The sequence below is a fragment of the Eptatretus burgeri genome, chromosome 16 (genome assembly GCF_056783735.1).
Source record: "Eptatretus burgeri isolate ZD-2024b chromosome 16, Ebu_testis_v1, whole genome shotgun sequence".
NCBI classification, from domain to species: domain Eukaryota; kingdom Metazoa; phylum Chordata; class Myxini; order Myxiniformes; family Myxinidae; genus Eptatretus; species Eptatretus burgeri.
The window spans coordinates 54,785,677-54,811,222 of record NC_140976.1 but is presented as its reverse complement, the minus strand read 5'-3'; the positions used below and the strand labels follow the sequence as shown (position 1 = coordinate 54,811,222).

Below are 25,546 nucleotides of genomic sequence, written 5' to 3'. Positions count from 1 at the left end.
AAGATTAATTATTCAACAGAATCGACAGTGATAGGACCAGGGGCCATATCCTGAGATTAAAGAAGAGGAGAGTTAAGACGGGAGTAAGGCAGGGGACTTTTATCTCAAAGAGTAGTTCATGCATGGAATGGCCTCCCTGGAAAGGTAGATAAGTGGCAACAGAAAAAAAAAAAACAGAAAAAGAACTGGCAACAGAAAAAGTAGATAAGTTTAAATTAGAATTAGATAGGTACCTGGAAGTTATGGAGATAGAGGAGTATGGAGATGTTGATAAGACTTTTCGGTAGCTTGAGCATTGATGGATGATTGTGTGCATGTGTACAGAGCGCTGTTGGTGTGAGTCTTGTCAATGGGTGTTGTGTGGTTGATGTGTGTTTTTTGCCCAAGACCGTCTATGCCCTTGCTCTCCCTCTCCTGGAAGGAAATAAACAAAAAAATCATTTTTTGTTTTTCTTGTTTTGATCAAGTGTTGATAAATTGGTGTGGTGTTGATGTGGCGCAGGCATGATGGGCCAAATGGCCTCCGCCTGCATATAATTTCCTTGTGTGTAATATTTATCCTCAAATGAAGTACGAGATCTGCCTAAAAGTGACTTGAAAGTTGGTTTTTCTCACTCAACTCCCCACCCCTCCGCACCTCCCAGATCCCATACTCATAGTAACCGAGTACTGTCGCTACGGAGATCTACATCACTATCTGCACAAGCACAGACAACACCTGACCAGTGTTTCTGATGCCACCTACAAGAACGTCAGTGGACAGAGAAATGGGTGAGAATTATTAGATTTAATTATTTTAATCACGATATGTGTGTGTATACAGTACTGTGCAAAGTCTTCGGCCACCTTGGAAATAAACATTTATATTGTCATATTGGCATATTTTCATAAATATAAGGTGTTCTAATGATCACATTTTTTTTAAAGAATTAATTGTATTTTACAATATTAAATCATGAAATTTCAATATTTGCTGTGACCTAATTTTTCTTGTAAAACAGCAGATATCTGTTGGAATAATGCTTTCGTGCAATTTCTGGAGAAATTCCAATTGGGGGTTTTATGCTTTCTGCAATGTTTCCCATAATTAGTCATTTGATTTAGATTAGTTTTTTTTCGCTTTTTCCCCTGTTCAATTGATGATGGACAGCTTCTATGATGTTATGGTGAGACCTTTGAGGGCAGACATTCTAATAGTTGTCACGTTCCTGACTGCTTTTCTTTGTAAATATGTTTTAATGATATTTGAAATGTGTTTGGGTCCGTCCTCGTGCTGGAAAACAAAGTTGTCACTAAATATTCTCCTTCCTGATGGGATGCAACATTGGTGGATTAGAATCTGATTGTACTTGTCTGCATTCATTGTTCTGACAATTCCCACCAAATCACCAACACCAACAGCAGAAATACATCCCCAAACCTGAACAGAGCCTCGAACATGTTTCACGGGAGGCGGCAATTTTTTGCGAAGCGATAGCTCACCTACTTTTTGCGAAGGACAACATGGGATCTTTCTCATCTACCAACTAATGCCGGCAGATGGGACACCCAGTTTAATGTCAATCCGAGGGACGGCACACACATTGATGAATCGTGCAACTGCCTGCGAGATGCCAGGATGACAGTTTTTAGCTGGGTGCTACATGACTTAGAGGTGAGTGTGCGTAACTCTAGGCCATCCTGCTTGACATATATATATATATATATATATATATATATATATATATATATATATATATATATATATATATATATATATATATATATATATATATATATATATATATACACTGTATTTCCAACCTGTCTTTCAAAGCCAGTCACCGACTGGGCATCCGTCGTGCAAGTTCCTTCCTCAGCCCACCTGAGCTCCTGACCACATACAAAGCTTTCGTCCACAAACTGATGGAGTACTGCTCTCCCCTCTGGACTGGTTCTCCTGCCTCTCACCTTTCTCAGCTTCACGCTGTGGAAACCAAGGCGTTTAAGATCATTGGTATCTCCCACGATGAGGCTGAGTCATTGGGCCTCTCACTCTCTCACCGCAGGCAGGTTGGTGGTCTTTCTCTCTTCGACCGTCTCCTCTCCAGCCTCACCCCCCCTCCCCACTTCTCTATGCGATATGTCCCCCCAATATTTCCGCAGGGCACTCAAGGTCCGCCAGCAACCTCCTTCTGGTAAAACTACCAAAATCAAGAATCACTGCTCACCTTCATTCTTTCATTCCTGTTTTTTCCCGCCTTTGGAACAAACTCCCACACACTCTTCAATCCCACTCTTCCCTCCAGACCTTCAAAACAGCTGTTCACCACCATCTCTTATCTTCCCCCATCCAAAACCATGATCTTTTCTACCCCCGTTAATCCACCCCAAGCCTTCTTCAAATTCCCTGCTTTCCCTCCTGAAATTCCCTGTAGTGTCCATATTTTTTACTCCGTGTACCCTGTCCCATCCCTCTCCCTTCCACAGGTCTCCTCATGTGTCTATTCCCCACTGTTTTCTGATTCCCTCTACCATCCCTCCTGTCTCCTGCTGCCCTTGTTATACATTCTGTGTTAGCTCTTATACGAGCCTTGACATTGTATATATGAAATAAAAATAATAAAAAAGTGTGTGGAAACTGATAAAACTTATCTTCTTTTCCACAAGGCAATTGATGAGGATGCATGTCGTGATGTTCTTTTTTTTTTAATGTTGACTACCGTACTGCCCACAGAGGGAACACCATCCTTGTGAATACGGACATGTACGTGCGTGGAACAGACTTGAAGAAGCAGTTGCTTTCAGGTAGTGTTTTTGCAGGTATAACATCAGTATTCCGATTTTAACCAAAAATATTCAGCTTCTTTGTGGGGGTTGTTTTTGCCTCGTGACTGTACCGTATACCGCGCCAGGCTGTGTCGAAGAGGATTACGAAGCTGAAGGGCCACTCAAAATGGACGATCTCTGGACCTTTGGTCAGCAAGTGGCTGATGGAATGGCTTTCTTGGCAGCAAAAAATGTAACTTCCTTTCACTCACTTTTTTTTAAACAAGACAAGCAATGAACCCATCACTTCGCTGACTGTAGTTGAACGACATAACTTGCATAAGTTACAGGACATTAAGGCAGTTTATTGACAATTGATATTTTTGATTATTTTCTTCCTTGAACATTTTGACGTAATGTCAATTTATTAATTTTTTCCAAGTTGCAAAATGCAATTCTCATCGAGTCATGAATAATACACCACCATACTGGCCTAGCCTAGCACTAGATGTAATGCCATCTATCTATAATTCCAGCAATCTCGTGTGTGTGTGTGTGTGTGTGTGTGTGTGTGTGTGTGTGTGTGTGTGTGTGTGTGTGTGTGTGTGTGTGTGTGTGTGTCTGTGACCACTGTTTCTCGGCAACCACTGGTCCGATCTAATTTAAATTTGCCAGGTATATTGCTGGGGACCTGAGTATGTGCCTTTTCAAGGTTTGATATTAATCGGACAAGTGGTTCCCAAGTTATGGCCATTTATTTACCAAACCAATGACAGGACACGTTGCTGCGTAGGCGTGGGCGATGGGGAAAGGGCGCCATTTAGTTACCAATGACAGGACACATTGCTTGGCGTTTTGCACCCACAGTATATATCTTCTATCTATCTATAATTCCGGCAATCTCTGTTTGTTTGCCTTTCAAAAGGTTTGAAATTAATCGGACAAGTGGTTCCCAAGTTATGGCCAAGTTAGACACGTTCCCCATTACGGGTTACAACGTATGGACTTCTGGATAGTGATGACTTACTGTATTCTAATAATTTCTCGATTTCTTATGCGCATTTATAGAAAAACACAATCCCCCAATCCAGTCGTCATTTACAAGAGCGAAGGAACGGGATGTGTGGTTGTTTGAAAGTTTTTATTTTTTTTTGCATGTACGGCCACGCACGTATGGGCGCGCGAGAGCGAAGGAACGGCCTGTGTGGTTGTTGTTTCTGGCACGCAGTTTGAAAGTTTATATATATATATATATATTTTTTTTTGCACGTACGGCCACGCACGTACGGCCATGCACGTACGTGCACACGAGAGCGAAGGAACGGCCTGTGTGGTTGTTTCTGGCACGCGGTTTGAAAGTTTTTTTTTTTTTTTTTTTGCACGTACGGCCACGCACGTACAGGCACACACTAGTCTTACTAAATCCATCATCCTGACGGCTAGCGTCTGTCATTTATCCCGTCACCTATGGATGTCAGATAGTCAGGTAGAGTTACATATATCGTTTATGAATGTTCAACTGTCATCAGCAAAGTGACGGGAATGATGTGCACGTCTGTACAGGCCTAACCTAGTGCTAGACGTAACGCCGTAATGACATAACTAGTGAGTGAAAACAGCATGATAGACAGAGTGACGGACCAACGTAGAAATGCGGCTACTTTTATATATAGTATAGTAGAGTGAAACACGAAGACCAAGAAAGAACCCGAAGAAGTAAAGAGCAAAGATGGAGTCATCAGGAGGAACCTGGATAGGATTCGGGTTTCAGCCACTACTCCACAATCCTGAAACCCATCCAGGCAAACGCATACAGAAAATTTTCTGCAAGATTTCACTTCTCTTGAGAGAGATAGATAATGAAAAAGAGGAATATGGAGATGAAAGAGAAGAAAAAGCAAGAATTAGAATGAATAAAGAGAATTATAAACAATAAAATATAATTTAGAAAGAAGTGTGAAAGGAACAAAGATTTTGGGAAGAACCAGGATAGATAGATTTCAGCAGTTACTCCCCAGGCTAGAGTATGCTTGCCAATGCTAATAACAATGTTACTGCTATATTATTTTGAATATAATAATATAAATGTTAATATGGTTTTTAGTTCGTTGGGAATTTGTCGCTTTGAATCCATAATTATATTACAAAAGCAGTTATTATTGATTTATTTTCGATGATGTCTGCCATTAGACCACGACACAAAGTATTTTGATCCACCAATCTCAAGCCCTCCTAATTTTCTCATACAGTGAATGTATTATTTGTCAAACTTCCCCATTAATCTTTGGGCCTATGTGATCAAAATGATGTAATACTCTGCACTTTGCAACTGCATGCTGACGCTCAACTCACTCGGCCTTAGTGCATAAAGCTTTCCTTCTTGCCCTACCACTGCAGTAAATGCTTTTCAACATTTTGCACAAGAGGCAACTGTCAGCACTTGTGCTCCAACTCTTGTCGACAGCCTTACATGCCTCCTCCCTCACATATATTATGTACTATAGATGTGTTCCACTGAGAAACGATCACAACTAAACTCTTGTTCACATGACCCAAGCATGAGCAAAAGCCGATGTGTTCAACTCAAATGTCCTCTTCATGAGACTTTCCATGTGATGTCTTACTCAGTGTATTCATCGAGATCTTGCTGCACGGAACGTCCTGGTGGCCAGTCGTAAGGCACTCAAAATTGGAGATTTTGGCCTTGCTCGGGATGTTGAAAAAGACACCAACTATGTGGTTACCGGCTCGGTAAGGTCTCACCTGACAGCCTCCATGCCACTTCAGGTCTTTCATTCCAACACTATGTTCTGTTTGAGCACCCAGCATGTCTGACTATGACTGTGACTAATTTTATGTGATCATGTGAAAACACGAAATTCATCTTCCCAATTATTTTATGCAATAAATGTGCAATAAACAAATAAACAATAAGAAAAAGAGCAATCAGAGGTTGCAGACCCTCGCCAGGACTTGTTTTGTGTGGTGTTTGTGTAGTGTATTTTGTGTGGTGTTTCTGTATTGGTGTATTTCGAAATTAATAATAGACATAACTGGAACTGCCACTTTATCACTGCTGGCAGTGATGACCGGGTACCAATATGTCCTGTTTTGATGCAACCCCGCTTTGATCGGACAACTGACCCTCACCCATGACGTTTCTTATTATTAAGAATGCGATTCAAATAAATTCAGTTCAAATCAAATGGAAGACCAAATGTAGGTAAAGTCCTGCATTGAAGTCATGAGAAAGAACCCGAACAAGCAAAAAGCAAAGATCAAGTCATCAGGAGGAACCTGGATAGGATTTGGGTTTCAAATGCTCCTCCTCCACTCTCAAACCCATCCAGGTGCTGCCAAGTTAGCCTGATTCAAAAATAATCCAGATTTTAAAAAAATTAAATAATTATGGCTGCCAAACTATGCATCTGATCAGGTTGAAATTTAAAACATATTCCCCATCACTATGAGGTCGTAACTGTGAAGTTTCATGGCAATCGATGAAGCGATTCAAGATAAATAATTTCAAAAAGATTTTTGTTCAAACCAACACGGCTGCCAGACCATGTGACCTACCAATTGTTCGTGAATACCCTAGCATCCCCAAAGAACGTGTGTGAAGTTTCCGCTCAATCTGTCCAGCCGTTCTGGAGAAGAAGATTTTTTTAATAGGTTCTAGGGTAAATCCAATATGGTTACCAAACCATGTGACCTGTGATGTAATAAGTGTGAACATTTTGTTCCTCATCAATAGGCAGTCAAACATGTAAAGTTTTTCCTCAATCTGTTCAGCCGTTTCAGAGAACAAGATTTTTGAAGGTTTTTTTGAGGTCATCTCTTCGAGCATGACCTAATAATATTGGTGTTGAGAGGAGAGGTCACGATCCGTCCGTCCGTTCACAATGAAGTTGAGGCGGGAGATCTGATCATTAGTGATCCTGATAGAGGTCGATGAGACGTACACGAGGGTATGACTTTCAAGGTCACGAGGCCTTTGAAGTTGCGAAAATGATGATTTTCAAATTCTATCTCCTCCGCCATTTCTCAAGCGATCTTGAATTTGATTGTGGCATATAAATCTATGGGACAATATCTAAATTTTGTCAGGCCAGATTTTCGATATTCGCTTTCGTTTTCGCGTCACGTGACTTCAAAGTTTGCAAAAACTGCCCTAACTTCAGGAGGCTATATATTTTCTCGCAGATATGACCGTCACTCCCGCACGGGGGTAATTTTTTAAAATATAAAAACAATATGGCTGCTGAACCATGTGACCGATAAAGTCTTAAGTTTTTTTTTTTTAATCTGTGGACCAATTTATCCCAAGATGACCCTCAAAAATTTTCATGCTGATCGGATGTGGTGTTCTATGTATGCAATTATGACATAACGAAGGCACCTGTGACATAAAAAAAAATCACACTTACTCCCCATGAGGAGTACTTGCCATCTACAAAGTTTAAATTTTTACATCACCTGGAACATAGTTACAGGGAGCTTATGGGATGGTGCGTCATCAGTCCTTCTGAGCATCTATCCGTCCATCCACAAATACTTGCAACTTGTCTGAAACTGCACATACAATTTCGCTGAAACTTTACCATAACGTTCATCACCGTGTATAAACCAAAGTTTGTTCATAACATTAAAAAAAAAATTTGGGTTTAAGGGGTTCTGCGTGGGGGTTTTCCCCCAATATATATATATATATACATATATATATATATATATATATATATATATCTTCTTTCGGCTGCTCCCTTTCGGGGTCGCCATAGCGGATCATCCGTATGATCCGCATAGTGATTTGGCACATGTTTTACGCCGGATGCCCTTCCTGACGCAACCCTGGTCGCCTCTTACGAAACAGGGATCTGGTACACCTATTTTAACCGGGGTATACACCAGCCCAGTACACTGGTACTCATTTCGCTGACCTCGAAAGGATGACAGGCTGAGTCAACCCCCTGGTGTATTAATTCAGTGGCCCAACGGGGCTTGAACTCAGGACCTTTTGGATCCCAAGCCGCTGCCCCAACCACTGCGCCAACACCAGGCTCATATATATATATATATATATATATATATATATATATATATATATATATATATATATATATATATATATATATATATATATATATATATATATATATATATATATATATATATATATATATATATATATATATATATATATATATTTGCTTTCTTTTCTGAAACGCACACAATTTCGATGAAACTTGACCACAACCTTTATCACCCGTGATGTACCAAAGTTTCTTCACCGGCATAAAAAAAAAATCCGTAGGCATTTACTTTCTCCTCCATTACATATTTTGTGGGTTATCCATGCCTCCCAGTGGTTCCCTAGTTATCTTTTCCAGGTGAGCACCCAGGGGCATTGCCCCTATTCTCAAATGGTGCAGTTTCAGAGATCGAGGTCCACAGTTTTTATCCCCCGCCGCGTGGCGGAAGGGGGATATTGTTGTCATCTGGGTCGTCCGTCCGGCTGTCCGGGCGTCAACATTTATAGCTGTGAGTGCGATAACTCATAAACTGTTCGCCATATCGATTTGAAATTTGAGTCACACATGTACCACCTGAAAAGGAAGAACCCTATTGATTTTGGGCGTGGCCGGATCCAAGATGGCCGACTGGGGCGGCCATCTTGAAAAAAATGTTTTTTGTAATAAATGGAAAAACGCTTATCTGATTTCAATTATTTTCAATGGTGGGGGATTCCCCATCTCTCATGGTATATTTCCTTTTTCCTAACGTGGCTACCACACCACATGACCTATGACGTCATAATTATCATTAAAACATTCTACATGACTAGTCGCTCCTTTGGTGAAAATTTTGTCTCGATCTGACGAGTGGTTCAGAGAAAAACACGAAAGTTCTGTGCGGACAAACAAACAGACAAGCATATGAAAAATCACTCGTAGAGTGACACTTGGAGAAAAGGAACGACACTCAGTAGAGAACATACTTCGACCAGACTGAATAGTTTACATTTTGTATCCCACTGATCGATCGGATCTGATTCCGGACCTTAACCAAAATCAAATCAATTAGTCCTTGTCACACACCCAAAATGTCCAATAAGCTTCATCCAAATCCATCCACACCTTTTTGAAATATCGTGCGATATTATTTTTTAGCCCCTTCTCTCAATGGTGAAGAATTAGTTAAAAATTTCACAATTCTCGCGTCTAGATCTGGATTCGGATCTTCACAAAAATTGAATCAATTCTTCCCGGTGGCATTCCCAACCTGTACACCGAATCCATCCACAACTTTTTTGAGATATCATGCTATATATATATATATATATATATATATATATATATATATATATATATATATATATATATATATATATATATATATATATATATATATATATATATATTCTGGTCGTATCCTGAACACAGACAAACAAACAGACAAGCCGGTAGGCGCACATGGGTAGTCGACTACCTAATATAACCTGACGCGATGGGCCCGTTCGATGGGGAATGGCCTGAGGATTAAGCACAAGAAAATTCATGATTCTCGCTTTAAGGGTTAATGCTGCAGATTGTTTTTTCGTTAAAATACCCCCACATTTAGAGGTTTTTCGGCCGTTGATAGGCAACGGAGGGGTCCATAGCAATGATTCTTTCTCACACATAAATAGGACATACCATGAACCTACCATACCAGTTTCATGTATATCTGACTCATAGTCTCTGAGATATAACGAACTTCGTTTTTGGGTGGTCGATCTCGTCGAAAAAAAAAAATTCCAAAAATGTTTTTTTTTTTTTTGAGATTTGTTCTACCCTTATGATCAGTATTTAAAATGACGATTTCAGTTAATACAATGGCGATTTCGATGAAACTTGGTTGGTCGGTTCATACCATGACCGAGTTGTGTGCAAATGAGAACCGTTGCTATGGACGCCACCGTTGCCTAGCAACGCAACTTTGAAATATTTGAAAAATCATAAAAAAATTATTTTTTCGAAAATCAAAAATCTGGCCACGTGCGACTGTGGGCAGTACATTCAGCCATATTGTCAAAAAATTCCAGCCGGATCCTATGAAAACTGTCGGAGAAGATAGACTTTCAATGAACCCTGGTCGAAAACAAAAAAAAACAAAGTTCGTTATATCTCAGAGACTATGAGTCAGATATGCATGAAACTGCTATGGTAGGTTCATGGTATGTCCTAGTTATGTGTGATAAAGAACCGTTGCTATGGACCCCTCCATTGCCTAGCAACGGCCGAAAAACCTCTAAATGTGGGGGTATTTTAACGAAAAAACAATCTGCAGCATTAACCCTTGAAGCTAGAATCATGAATTTTCTTGGGCATAATCCTCAGGTCATTCCCCATCGAACGGGCCCATTGCGTCAGGTTCTATTGGGTAGTCGACTACCCATGTCCGCCTACTGGCTTGTTTTATTGTTTTCGACCAGGGTTCATTCAAAGTCTATCTTCTCCGACAGTTTTCATAGGATTTGGCTGGAAATTTTTGACAATATGGCTGAATGTACTGCCCACAGTCGCTCGTGGCCCGATTTTTGATTTTGGAAAAAATAATTTTTTTATGATTTTTCAAAAATTTCAATGTCCTGTTGCTAGGCAACGGTGGTGTCCATAGCAACAGTTCTCATTTGCACACAACTAGGTCATGGTATGAACCTACCCACCAAGTTTCATCAAAATGGCCATTGTATTAAGGGAGCACTGGACCGAACAGAGAGACAGACAAACATATCGACGGAAAAACTGATAATAAGGGTAGAACGAATTTCAAAATTAAAAAATAAAAATAAAAAAACACATTTTTTCGACTGGATCGACTACCCAACAGAAACATATCGACGGAGAAACTGATAAGGGTAGAACAAATTTCAAAAAATTTAAAAAAAAAAATCTTTTTTCCCACTGGATCGACTACCCAACAGACAAACATATCGATGGAAAAACTAATAAGGGGAGAACAAATTTCAAAAAATTTAAAAATAATTTTTTTTTGTTTGACTGGATCGACTACCCAACAGACCGACACCACGACCAACAAATAAGGATAGATCAATAGCTCAAAAAAAAAATTTATCGAAAATTTTTTTTTCGACTGGATCGACTACCCAACAAACATGTCGACGGAAATACTGATAATAAGGGTAGATCAAAAAAATTTTTTTTTTTTCGACTGGATCGACTACCCAACAGAAAGGGGGTGAAAACAGAACCTCCTTCACCCTCAGTGGTGGAGGTAATAATAACTTGAAATTTCCTATCTATAGCATTCTTACATAAAACCAAAATATTTCATATCCTTGCCAATCACCTTACTAGCTGTCCTCATTATTATAACTAATTTCCTCCTTCTATCTAGAGATAATCCATTGTACCATAAAATATGACCAAATATTGACAGATTGTATTTCATCCGAACACAATAAAACCGCAATATTATGATCAACATCAAAACACTTCCAAACCCTGAAAAAATCCATGCGTTGATTACATTAAGAACTTACTTTCCCTGTAGGCCGATTACTCTTCTAGTTTAATTTATTATCGATAAAACTTCCTAAATATTTATATTCCAAACCATCCTCAACAATTTCATTCAAAATTGACCAGGTTTGATAATTCTCCCCAGTCTTCCTAAAATCAATAACAATTCCTTTTGTTTTCTGTACATTAAGGATAAGGTGATTTCCCAGGCACCAACTAACAAAGCAATGATCATTGTCTCTCTATCTTTTGTCATCATAACAAAAAAAAATCAGTCCAGAAACACAAATATCATCTGCCTAGTTCCCTTAATCATGTTAAAAAAAAACAAAAATCTAATTTAATTTCCCAATGAGCTTAACGAGCAACATTTTTCTGGGTATATGTGTGTGCGTCACCCACCAGGTACGGCTCCCTGTGAAATGGATGGCTCCAGAGAGCATCTTTGATGGAGTGTACACTCCCCAGAGTGATGTGTGGTCTTACGGAGTGCTTCTCTGGGAGATATTCTCACTGGGTGAGGCACACTTCCTTGAAGAAGCAAACATCATTTCTGTGGTTTGACAGCTTCCCAGCTGTGCCATACTATATTGCGAGGCTGTGCGGGTGAAAGTTTAACGAGTATATTTATACTACCTCCCCAATACTTCGCTCTATTTGCTGTGGTTCTCATTTCTTCAGGTGAAACCCCGTATCCAGACCGGCCAGTGGACACGGGGTTCTACAAGGAGATACGAAATGGATACCGCATGGCTCCTCCAGATTTGTGCCCACAAATCATGTAAGGGACAGAATCATTTCGTCTCTATATATTATTCTTGACTTCCTTAATAATCTTGCATATGTTGTTTTTCTTTCTATGATCTAAATAATCCTACAGTCTCTTTATCCTGGATGTCCTTGTATTTTTTGCGACAAATTTTCATTGATGTAATCACCTGCCAACTCTGTCAACATCACCTGCATAGAGCCATGCTTATAAAAACCTTGATATGTTTCCCATAGGCATGCGATGATGCTTGCCTGCTGGGAAGAGCCACAGAAGAGACCCTCCTTCGTAAATATCTCTGAGTTCTTAAGAACCAGCAAGGGACACATTCCTTAGATTTGGGTAACGTCTGTTGAAATTTTTTTTTTTTTTTCAGAATTCAAGGGACAATTATTATTTCATCATCAGAGATCACTTGCTATCAATCGATTGTGTTATCACGATATAATCCTTGATTCTGTGTATTATAAGGATAGTTGTAAACGGCAACAGTTTGCTTGAACTAAACTCTATATTTTTCTAATCCACTGTTCTTTGAAACACCAAATGGCAATGACAACAATGACTAGGATTCTTGAAAGTCCGACCCAGAAAGCCGCAAGCCACACAACTGTCCGCCATCCTTGCCGGTTCGGAGTAGGGCAACCCACTCCCTTTATGACATCTATCCATCCATTGGGCACAATCCTGGACGGGTCGCCACTCCGACACAGGATACCAGCATGCTGGCACTCATTTTGCCGACCTCGGAAGGATGACAGGCAGAGTCAACCCCACCACCCTGACCATTAAGCCAACACCAGGCATTTTATGACATCATCATGTAAATTTGAACACCTACGTAGTTGCCATGCTTCTAAAAACTCTCCACGTTTACACACAAGCATTAAAAAAAAACAATTTATACCTTTACTTCACCTTTTCATAATCTTCAAGCTTCGTTCTAATTTCATGTCAAGAAGCCTTTTTTGTTTTTTAGCACTGATCCAAAATGCCATGCTTTTGTTGCACAAGTAAGTTGGTGATATTGATGAAGTTTAACTTTTAATCACTTAATAAAGGCATTTTCTGACAATACGGTATATATTATGATCCGTGTAAACTGCATTCCGTGCTCGCTGAAGTTGCTATCTATTAAAGTAATAGACAACCGAGTCTGTTTATCACTGATTGATTTCTCTTTGGGATGTTCAACTAACCAGGCAGAATGTGGTTCTTGGAGCCATTTTGGTGTGGTACTTATGTTTGTGTATCCTTTAACCATACATCCAGCACAATATTACAATTATCATGAGCTGCAATACAACACCCTGCCATCCCCCCCCCCACCCCTCCCTTTGAGGATTACTTCGCCTGAAATTCAGATAGGCAATTCAACCTTCCCCACTACAGCAATGTTGCTTGAAATTCCAGAGGGTGGTGACACATTGCTGTTTTATGGATTTGATGCTCGCAAAGAGTTTCTCCAATGTACAATTCGCCGGCGAAGGTGATGTGCAGTCAAGCACCCGATGCTGGAGTGATCCTTGTTCTCGATCATGACCTGTTGATTTGAATTATAATATACTTTAGGTTGGGATGAAAAGCAAACTGGTGTTCTGAGTCGTAAGGGACTTTTAATACCTGCACTTCAAATCCCGCACCTGTACCACCTCACCTTGTCATCTCCTTATATTAAAGAGCTAACTCTTAGTCCAGGACCCATGACGAAAGAACAGCTATGGTATTGTAACCCACGTCAGTAAGGATGAAGAACTCTTTCTCTCTATCGAGTGCAGCCTGTGGCTGCTGGTTGCATCATTGGTTGGGATGCGGCTGTGCCGCTGATGCAGTGTCCCCCTTACCAGTACACTGGTACTCATTTTGCTGACCTTGGAAGGATGACAAGCTGAGTCAACCTCCTGGTGTATTTTATATCAGCAGCCAACAGGGCTTGAACTCAGGCCCCTAGGATCCCAAGCCACCACCCTAACCACTAAGCCAACACCAGGCTTGGATGAAGAACTAAACACTCGACTGAACAGCCATTCACATCCATTGAATTTATTTTCTTCATAAAAGTGTTTTATAATCTTCAAAGAAAGTAAAATGAATGGGATTCAAACTTTCAGCACTTTCAACTTTCTTGCAAGTCTTTAACCAATCGATGTAATTTTTAAAAGTTCTCCCCAAAGTGTTTCATAATCCTTAAATAGCATGCACAAGTCGGTTCAAAAGGAATACTTGCGATGGTCTTTCATCTCTTTTCACACTTCTTTTTTTAGCTCGCCTGTTCGAAGAACAGAGACCGATAGCGATACCCCCAGCGTGAGCGTGAAAATGTTAAAGTTTTTGGTGCAAGTTATTTTTTCCTTTCTAATGTCTTTATCTACCACACTATTTTTTATACGCCCGATATATATATATATATATATATATATATATATATATATATATATATATATATATATATATATATATATATATATATATATATATATATATATCAGGGCGAGCCTGGTGTTGGCGCAGTGGTTAGGGCAGCGGCTTGGGATCCAAAAAATTTTTTTATGTGCTATATATGTATATATATATATATATATATATATATATATATATATATATATATATATATATATATATATATATATATATATATATATATATGCCGGATGCCCTTCCTGACACAACCCTGATCGCCTCTTACGACACAGAGATAATGATTGGGTTTCGCCATGATTCCGGGCTGCCCTACACCCTCTCATATCGTGGCCCAGCGCAGAGCTCCCGTCCTCAAGCGATCCTCCAACCCAAGCCTCCGAGTAGCCAGATTACAGGTGCACACCACTACCCCCGGTTATATATATATATATATATATATATATATATATATATATATATATATATATATATATATATATATATATATATATATATATATATATATATATATATATATATATATATATATATATATATATATATATATATATATATATATATATATATATATATATATATATATATATATATATATATATATATATATATATATATATATATATATATATATACACGAATTCGCGCCCGCCGGCGTGCGAGCGGCCACGTAACTCGAATCGCGGCACGTCGCCCACCGGACGGACAATTCCGTCGTGACCCTCTCGGACTAACGCCGGGAACTAGTCACGGGTGGGCCATTCAGCCTCACCACGATCGTGCCAATCGGCCCCCCGCATGGGATAGGGTTGTTCGCCAAATTCGACCTACCTAAGTACCCACACGGAGGGTAGACCGAGCGATCGCACCTCGCCGCAGGTCGACTTCGGACACGGGCCACTTTAAGCGACCCGTTCCGTACTATCGGGATAACCGAGCGGTGTTATCGTCAACCTCGACGGTTCCGATTAATTATCGGGCGTATTTAGCCCACTACCAACCCTTTACGTGAAGTAAGATGGAGATTCAATTAAAGAAAAGATGAAGCGAAACGGGAAAAACAGTTCAACATAAGGCACATTTATTCCGTGGCAAACGGAAGCACACATATACAATTACAACAATTATGCACAAAAAGCAAATGTAAAAGAAACACAACAATTATGCACCAAAAGCAAATGCAACAAAAGAAACACAATGCAGATCTACTACCGACTACGCAGGCACACGGCAACACTTACACAGTTTTACTTTACAGACGGCGCCGACAACACATATACTCAAAAGCAAAAGAAAAAGGGGCCACCCTCTACGACAAGGGGGCAGAGGGGACTGGGGCCGAGACCGCGTGGAGCCTACCCGTCTTGTGATGAGCCGCAAAATGGCGGCGGTGCACCGACTCCGCGCCCCTCCGCGGGCCTCGCCGGCACTGCTTGGAATGGGGTGGGAACGGGCCCCCTTTTCGCACTATCTCAGCGCGGGGGGAAACAGGGGGGGTTGTTGATGCTCTGGGGAAAGAGGATAGCTGGCTTGCTTGGGTCCCGCGACGAGCGACTCCACTGCGCCTCGACCACGCTCCCGGCTTCCCCTCTCTGCAGCTCCCCGACAGACTCCGAACCCCGACAGACCGACTCTCCTCCAGACCCGTCTTGACTGCTGCCGCTGCCACGCTTCGCCGCCACCACACCTCTCCAACTCGCCCGAGCCCGAAACAGAAACTCACTGAATTCGCCCCGCGCTCGGCGCTTTATAGTGGTGTAGGAGATCCCATATGCAAATTTCCGGATCAGGATGGGCTCAGGGGCGGAGCCACGCTCGCCCATTGGACGGAGGAAAAGTGGGCATGAACCTCCCCTGATCCTCGAATTTGCATATATCGATTCTACTCTGACGCGCCTGGAGGCGGGGCCAAATCGCCCCGCGCCAAATGATTGGAGGGATCGGAAGTGGGCGTGTATCATTTCGGATCCGACTTTTCCTCGGAAAGGCCGCTTTTTGCACCCGCGGCTCAGCGCGCGTCCCGCACGAGGCCAGGACAGCCTGATGCTCGGCGTTCACAAGCGGCGCGGGAATGGCCGCAAAAGGAGAGGCGAAGGTGGTGGAGGATCTAAAGTGGTGGTCCCTGGCCACCGTGACGCTTGGAATGGTGGTGATGCGATGTTTGCGAGAGCGAGTTGTGAAGGTAAAGGTCGTGGCTGTTGGCGTTGTTGTTGTTGTGAAGCGGCGTTGCGGTTGGTGGTTGTTGTGTGATGGCGGTTGAGACGTGGTTGGTTCAAAATAAAGATAGAACAGAAAAACGGCTATCTTAAAGGGTCGCAGCCCGAATGAATGACATTTATTCCCTCTAAACAACGGGTTTGGGGCTAACTACACATGTACTTACAGAGATATCTAACCTACGGGACCTGAATGGTGGTTTGCGAATTTCCACAACCGTAACAATATATATATATATATATATATATATATATATATATATATATATATATATATATATATATATATATATATATATATATATATATATATATATATATATATATATCAGGGTGTATAATGTGATACCTGTCGTCTGTTCGTCCGTTCCTGTCTGCACTCAAACTCCCAGTTTTCAACTTTCACGTTTCATATTTGGTACATAGGTACAGACTGTGGAGATGGTGTGTCCTGAAATACGTTCATCATCTAAAGTGGATGCTGTTTTCCATCCGTTCCTGTCTGCACTCTAACTCCCAAAGTTTTCAACTGTCACGTTTCATATCTGGTACATAGGTACAGACTGTGGAGATGGTCTGTCGCGACATACGTTCATCATCTAAAGTGGTTGCCATGGCAACCATTATGCTGTTTTCCATGTCGTCGCACAATTCTGTATATACCTTCTTATTCGGGCGTATATTCTGCTCACTTGCTCTCTTATTACTGATTACAACATACAAATACATATATTGCTTTAAAATTATTTGGATTAGACTTCACTGTCATGCTTTATAAAAAAGATTAATTATTAGACGAGTCTTTTAAAAAGGATAAATGTATAAACAGGCAAGCCTTGAGTGGCTTTGACACCAACTCTGGTTCTTTTTTAGAGCTTAAAGTTCTGTAATGTGATGATCTCGCTGGAACATTTCAACGTTGGCCTCCAAAGCCATCCGCCGACTGAGCATCATTCGTCATTCAAAATCCTTCCTTAGCACACCTGAACTCTTATTCAGCTACAAGGCCTTCATCCGCAGCTTGATGGAGTACTGCTCTCGCCTTTGGAGTTGATGCTCCTGCCTCACATATTGCTCAGCTTGACGCTGTGGAAACCACGACCTTTGAGATCATTGGAATCTCCCGTACTGAAGCTGAGTCTATAGGCCTATCACTTCGTCATCACAGACAGGTCAGTAGTCTCTCTGTCTTCTACCACTTCTGATATTACACCGTCTACTCATTTTGTACTTTGTACCCCCCCGCCCCCCCCCCCCAGGTTTCTGTGGGGCTCACGTGGTCTACAATCAATCCTTTTCTGGTAAAATTACCTAAATCCTGAATCACTGCTCACTACCACTTATTTGTTCCTCTTTTTTTTCCCACCAGTGGAATCAACATCCACATCCTCTTCAACCTCCTTTCCTTGAGGTTTTCAACACTGTCGCCAATCCAAAACCGTGATCTTTTCTACCCTCATTAACCCCTCCTCATTTTCCAGTTTTTCCTCCTCGGAGTTTCCTTCTCTATGTATGCGTCTTGTTTTTGTCTGTGACGTCCTGATCCGTTCAGTGTGCTCGCTCTTCCAAGAGCCTCGGCTATGTGTGGGAAAAAAAGAAGAGGATGCTTTCGATCAATTGCACAATATAACATTCCCCACTAGAGGGCGACGATGCTTTCAATCTTTCTTGCAAGTCAACATTGGCTTCAGACCATGTGCGATGTTGCCATGAAAAATCATCGCAGTGCAATATTCCCCATCATCTAAAATATTTGAGTAATTGCACAACAGGATGAACTGAACGGTGTCATTAGGCTGCATGTGTCGTGCCATGTGGACCTCACGTGTCGTGCCATGTGGACCTCACGTGTCATGTGGACCTCACGTGTCGTCCAGGTTGAAATTTTGATCGGTTTTGGAAGTGTGATTCCCTTTTCAGTTTTACCATCTCGTAGCATTATTTCAGTGCACAAAACATGGTGGGATTTTGGGGGTTTTTTTTAAATCCTGCCTCTTGACCGGGTTTCCACTTGTCTCACAACTGATCACTTGACCTGTTCTTCATTGAATGGAATTCCCAAACAAGGTCGGAATGACACCCCGATGCAACACCACAATCGTTTTACGGATTGCCATCACGACATCTTTTGACATTTTTCAGTCTCAATCCCACAACTAATAGAATACACAATTACACTGTCGGATCTGCAGGATTAAGGGGTGAAAAGCAAGACCAGCAGGTCTATTCCCCCCCCCCCCCATATGCATGCACTGCTCATGGGTGCCCTGGTCACTTCACACACAACATGCCAACATTTGATCAATTACATTTGATCAATTTGATCGATTACGTAACCAAGTAAACCATTTAGGTCCACGACTAGGATTTAGCAGGAAAACAGGATCTAACACATGATGACACGTGGAACTGGGTTCCTGTCATGGTACTACTACTGTTTAAACCAGTGTTCAGTAACTCTGGATGAATCATGAGGATGGATCAGGGTTAAGTGTGTCTTTAGCATTCGACCGAACATCATTTCTGCGGTTGTACAGGCGTGTCCTATATGTAAACTAGAAGGGTACTTGGCAGAGCACATACCTCCACCCTGTAATGCCTGATCCACGAGAACATATCTGGCCCTATACATTTTTGAGATGTGGTGCTGTATATCATTTTTGGCCCTCTCTCTCTCTCTCAATGGTCAAGAATCGCTTAAAAAATTATCAGATCTGGATCCGGATTCGGAGCTTCACCAAAACTAAATCAATTCTTCCTTGTCACACACCCAACCTGTCCAACTAAGTTTCGTCTGAATCCTTCCACAACTTTATGAGATATCGTGCGATATATCATTTTTGGCTCCATCTCAATGGTGAAGAATCACTTTTTAAAATTCTAGTCATCGCATCCGGATCATCCAGATCTGTCCACAACTTTTTGAGATATCTTGTACACAAACAGACAAACAAACAAGAAGACATCGTGCAGAGCAGGATACTTACAAAATCCATAAAACGAATTTGACCTCAAAAATAATTGACCGGTTGAATTCAGTGACCTGAAATCTAAATCCTCTTCAAACTTCAGGTGAATCGGATGAAAATTGACAATTTTAGAAATTCGGCCTATGTTGACCTTTTGGTCAATGATGACCTCAAAAATAATTGGCTGGTTTAATTCAGTGACCTGAAATATAAATCCTCTTCAAATTTGAAGTGAATCGGATGAAAATTGAGGATTTTAGAAATCTCACTTAAGTTGTTGATCCTTGGCCTATGTTGACCTTTTGACCTAAAAAACAATAGACTTCTTACTCATGACAAATTCTACCATTATGTGGTGAAGTTTTGTGAATATCTGTTTCAAATATTGTGACCTGTAAGCAACAAACTCGACTGACCAACATACTTGGAAAAAATCTTCGATTTTCCAAGGAACAACCAGACAGAGAAGGTGTGAAAACAAACATAACCTCCTTCACCTTCGATGGTGGAGTTAATAACACGCGCGTGCCAACATGGTCTCCAGAGAAGAGCCGTCATTCAGCATTTTGAGAACACTCCTGACTGCGATGGTGCTTGATGCCATTCTTGTTTCAAGAAACCCTAAAACACAGCAACCGTTTCACCTCGACAAATGCCGTACTGCACTGGAGTGACCACTACCATTCTCAAGACCTTTACCTAATAGCTTGTGGAGAGGTTCAAGAGCAGTGCTCAGATTCGGAAGAAAGTTGCAGTAATTGTTCGACAATCTGAGGAACACTTTAAGCTCCGTAGCGTCCGCATGAGTAAGAGCGTCCTTGACTTGCTAGGCCTCAGTGCTAGACTTGCTCGGCCTGATGCCATCGGCACTGACAATACGACTGAGGGATTCCACATTCTGGTGCCATAAATCTACACCTATCATGTTTCACCTTAACACCGGCTTCGACGTGACGTTTGATTACGTTGAAATATGACAGTGGCCGGTTTGATGGCGAACGGGCGGCGATTCAACACAAACAACCCCTTGTGAGTGTTCACAACATGTATACTTCTTGGAGTCCTCATGTGTGGTTTATCGAGGATAAAGATCCACATGAGCTACCGAGGAAAGAGTGGATCAGCAGTCTCCATCAGTCCCCCCCTTGGTAATATGTCCAAGATGTGCTCCATCCATTCCCTCACTCCTCTCCCTTCTCTTCCCAAACTCCCTTACCGTCCTCTCCTATCATCGTGACCATTCTCGATCGAATGTCCTACATGCTCCAGGATGTTGCAGAGGGAGCACACTTAACCTTTGCTGTCTAATCGAGGTTCGATTCCTGACCTGAATGTAAACTGTCAAGTTAGTGTTTCTTAGAGAGGGGATTGCATCAAAAAAATGCTACCATCACTTGGATGGGAATTAACCCGGTTATCCCATCTTGGGGCATCACTTGATGGATGTTAAAGATCCCATGTTGTCTTCAGTGAAACGCAGGTGAGTTGTCGCCAGCACGCTGAATAAGCGACAAAAAGATGTTCTTTTGTACCTGCAAAAATCGTGAACGCACCAATCACAGGTCCGCGAATGTAGAAGTAGGTCACATTTGACGCGCTGTGAATATGTGGGGCCCGTGAATACGAACACCGGTCTGTGAATGTCGAATCCACGAAAGTCGGCGATTCATGGTAGATTCGATAGCCATCTATCAGGGACATGTCAAGAGTAAGTCGTCTTGTAAAATGTGATGTTGAGGAAGCAGCGTATGTAATTTATCGACGGCATAGTCAGGGTAATCTGTTATGTGGAAAGACCGGATGAGGACTTGTTTTTGTTTGCGGGCGGGGCCATTTGAGGTCTTCCGGTCACAAAAAGTCACACGGTAAAATGCTACGTGCTTTAAAATGACCATCACGATCTGTCGGGCAGGGCTGTGCCAGACATGGTGGTGTAGTGTGCTGTGGAACACTGGAAATGGGGAAAGACCTCTGCTTAAGGCCACCCCACCCTGTAGGTGGGTCCACTTGGAGGATGTTACCTCCCGCAAGAGCGGACCGAATTGCAAAGCCTACGGCAAGGCAGTCCCGGAGAGCTCCTGGCATGCAGAGAGGACTAGTCCAGGGAAGAAGCTCCTTGAAAGAGAACATCGAAGAAGAAGCTCTCGACAAAAGCACAGAGAGGCACAGGAGCTTGGTCTCGCACGCACATGCCGAGTTGGGGTGCAACCTTGGGACATAGGGGATATGTATATATATATATATATATATATATATATATATATATATATATATATATATATATATATATATATATATATATATATATATATATATATATATTGTTACGGAAATGGCCCTTACAGGAATACTAAATATAGAATTAGCTCAGTTCCCCCATTAAATTCATGTATAGATAGGTTGTGTGGTATAAGGGACGATATGTGTGTGTGCAGATCTAACCATGCAGATTGTGTGTGCAGATATGTGGTCACAGATCTAACCTGACCTGTGTCAGGTCAGGTTACATCTGTGACCTGCTACAGGTACCATGTAAACCTGTACTAACCTGTTCCATGGTCGGGTTGTCGGCGACTAAACTGTCTCCCCCACCAGGTTTTCTGGTGAGGAGGGTGTTTGGATATGGACACCCAGCAGGATTAAAAACAAATCTGTCAAAGGGCGGAGGAGCTCCTTGTGAGCCAATGGCAATCCATATCTAGTGCCCAACTGTGTCTGCGGACGTCCTCCTGCAGTTGGGTTACTTCTTATTAGGAGGTTGGTGGCAGGATTTGCACTCTGGCCACCGTAAAACCCTTCATTCCGCAAAACACAAAAACTCAAAAAAATCTGAAAACCCATTCCGTGGGAGTACCTCCTGTGCAGCTTCCCTTCGCAGGGGAGCTCACCGGATGACGGGATTGGGGCAAAGCCTTCGGGACCCACAATCCTTGATGATAGGAGGGAAACCACGGGGTAACATCCCTGGGTCAGATTGCAGGAGAGTGTGTCGGAGTGGTGCTGAGGTGTCGTCCACCAGACGGCGGTCTCCTTGGGTTAACCTGAGGCGGTCCCTTCGGGTGGGTGCCTGGAATGTCCTATCCCTAAGAGAGGATGATCACCTGTCTCTGTTATCATCTGAGCTCAAGCGTTTGGACATCGGGATTGCAGCTCTCTCTGAGGTTCGGAGACCGGATTGCGGCGAGATAATGGTGGGTGGTTACACCTACTATTGGTCTGGTCGCTCTGATGGTTACCATACCCAAGGAGTTGCTATAGCTGTCTCCAATAAGCTGACCCCAATGATAATTGAGGTAACACCGGTCAACGAGCGTATTATGAGATAAAGGATTCGTCACTCCTTCGGTGTCATTTCCCTGGTCTCTGTTTATGCTCCGACTGTGGCGAGTGATCTCACCGTGAAGGATGCATTCTACGCCACACTCGAGTCTGTGGTTGTTCAGTGCCCCAGACGAGATACACTTCTAGTCTTGGGGGATTTCAATGCATCGTCTGGAACTGATAGGGATGGTTATGAGGTGTGTGTTGGTCCCCATGGTTCAGGAACTATGAACCAGAATAGCACTAGGTTCCTTGACTTTGCAAGAAGTCATGGACTGAGGGTGGCTGGTTCATGGTTTCAGCACCCACAAGCTCATCGCCGGACTTGGTATTCCAACGCTGGCGGTGTGGCAAAGGAGATTGACCATGTCCTCATTGACGGTCGCTGGAGGATGATCCAGAACTGCAGAGTCGACCGGAGTGCTCAGTTCCTCAATACTGACCACAGGCTTGTTGTAGCAACTCTAAAGCTGCACCTTAAATCCTGGAGAATGGTACCATCCCAGCCTAGGCTGGATGTTGGCAAGCTCAGGGATGAGAGGGTAGCTGAGGAGTTTGCAAACAGGCTGAGTGGACACTTGGGGCGGTCAGGGTGCTTTGGGGGGTCCTGAAGAGTTGTAGAGCGCCTTCAAGACCACCATCCTTGATGTTGCCGGTGGATGCCTTGGAACTCACCGCAGGGCAAAGAAGAATTTTGTCTCTCAAGGGACACTGGATACCATTGACCAGAATCGCAGGGCCAGGCTGAATGGCAGAGCTGAGCTGTTCAGGGAGCTGAGGCGTAAAACTGTACGTGCACTGAGGATGGACAAGGAGGCCGATGTGCGAGGAATCTGTGAGGGGGTAAAACATCACCTGTGGACAGGTGATTCTCGTCCTGCTGACAAGGGAATTCGCGCATTGCGTTCATCCAAGCCCATCCCTCGGAGCACTGCAGTTAGAGCAGAGAGTGGTAGGCTCTTGACAGAGGAGTCTGAAGTGAAGGCCCGCTGGGCCGGTTACTTTGAGCGGTTGTACCAGGCTGATCCCCCAGCTGTCGAGTTGGACGTCAAGGGTGTTACAATCCCTGTTGCTGACCCTCGAATCAACTGTGGTCCACCTTCGCTTGTGGAAACTCAGGCTGTGGTGAACCAGTTGAAACTGGGTAAAGCTCCAGGGATCTGTGGCATCCATGCCGAACTTCTCAAGGCTGGTGGAAATGCTGCACTCGTGTCATTGCATGCAGTTTTGTGCTCTGCCTGGAACACAGGCATCATCCCAACTGACTGGAAGAGGGGCCTTGTTGTCCCTCTCTGGAAAGGGAAGGGTGATCGCCAAGACTGCGACAACTACCGAGGGGTGACGCTGCTCTCAGTGCCGGGCAAGGTCTTTGCTCGGATAATTCTTGATAGGGTTCGCCACCATCTGCTTGAGCACCAGCGTCCAGAGCAGTCAGGCTTCACACCAAAGAGGTCAACGATTGACCGTATCCTTGCTCTTCGTGTCCTCACCGAACGCAGACGAGAGTTTCGGCAGGGGCTGCTTGCAGCCTATGTTGATCTCTGTAAAGCGTTCGATTTGGTGAATCGGGATGCCCTCTGGAGGATTCTTGGTCTTCGTGGGGTGCCACCAAAACTGATGGATCTGATGTCTGAACTCTACTCTGGTACTGAGAGTGCTGTGAAGTGTGGTGATCCCATCTCTGACTTATTTCCAGTTGTTACTGGAGTTCGTCAGGGGTGTGTACCGGCCCCCACACTTTTCAGCACTTGTATGGACTGGATTTTAGGGAGGATGTCGGAGAGATCAAGCTGTGGTGCATCGTTTGGGAATGTCAAGATCTCGGACCTTGATTTTGCAGATGATGCAGTCATCTTTGCGGAGACTTTAGACATCCTCTTGGGGGCCCTCGAGGTGCTGAATGAGGAGTCGGAGCCGCTGGGATTACGGGTTTCTTGGGTCAAAACTAAGATCCAGGCTTTCGGTGACATCTTGGATGCTGTTGTCCTGTCTGTGTCTGTTTGTGGTGAGGATGTTGAGGTCGTGGAGAGATTCACTTACCTTGGCAGTGATATTCATGTCTCCGCAGGTTGTGAGCCGGAGGTCAATAGACGTCTGGGTCGGGCCTGGGGAGTCATGGATTCACTGAATCATGGGGTGTGGCGCTGCCGGTACCTGTGTGGGAGGACGAAAGTCCGAGTCTTTAGGTCCTTGGTACTTCCAGTCTTGCTCTATGGGTGCGAGACTTGGACTGTAACCAAGGATCTGAGACAGAGACTTAATTCCTATGGTACCAGGTCTCTTCGGAGAATCCTTGGCTATCGCTGGTCAGATTTTGTGTCCAACGAGCGGTTGCTGAGAGAGACTCGGATGAGATTTGTTACCTGCATAGTCCGTGAGTGTCAGTTGCGGCTGTATGGACATGTGGCTCGTTTTCCTGACGCTGATCCTGCTCACCAGTCTCGTGAGTGGAGGAGGCCAATGGGCCGACCACATGACTCGTGGTTGCAGCAGGTTGACCATCATCTCAAGGAGATGGGGATGGGCCTGGCATCTGCCTGGGGGATGGCCAGACGGAGGCCCCTGGAGTACCGGCGGAAAGTG

The 25,546-nt window shown here is 42.9% G+C and overlaps 1 protein-coding gene across 3 annotated transcripts in view; it reads left to right on the top strand.

Moving 5' to 3' along the window:
• LOC147011091 (mast/stem cell growth factor receptor Kit-like) overlaps positions 1-13,193 on the top strand; it is a 72,734-nt gene extending 59,541 nt beyond the window's left edge. For 2 of the 3 annotated variants that reach the window (XM_085858647.1, XM_085858648.1), the window contains exons 13-19: positions 645-771; positions 2,717-2,802; positions 2,895-3,001; positions 5,377-5,499; positions 11,676-11,787; positions 11,952-12,051; positions 12,276-13,193. In XM_085858647.1, coding sequence (XP_085714773.1) covers positions 645-771; positions 2,717-2,802; positions 2,895-3,001; positions 5,377-5,499; positions 11,676-11,787; positions 11,952-12,051; positions 12,276-12,375 — 755 coding nt within the window. In that variant the 3' untranslated portion in view covers positions 12,376-13,193. The remainder of the gene's footprint in view (positions 1-644; positions 772-2,716; positions 2,803-2,894; positions 3,002-5,376; positions 5,500-11,675; positions 11,788-11,951; positions 12,052-12,275) is intronic. The other variant, XM_085858649.1, reaches the window with a different exon arrangement.
• The last annotated feature ends 12,353 nt before the right edge of the window (positions 13,194-25,546 follow it).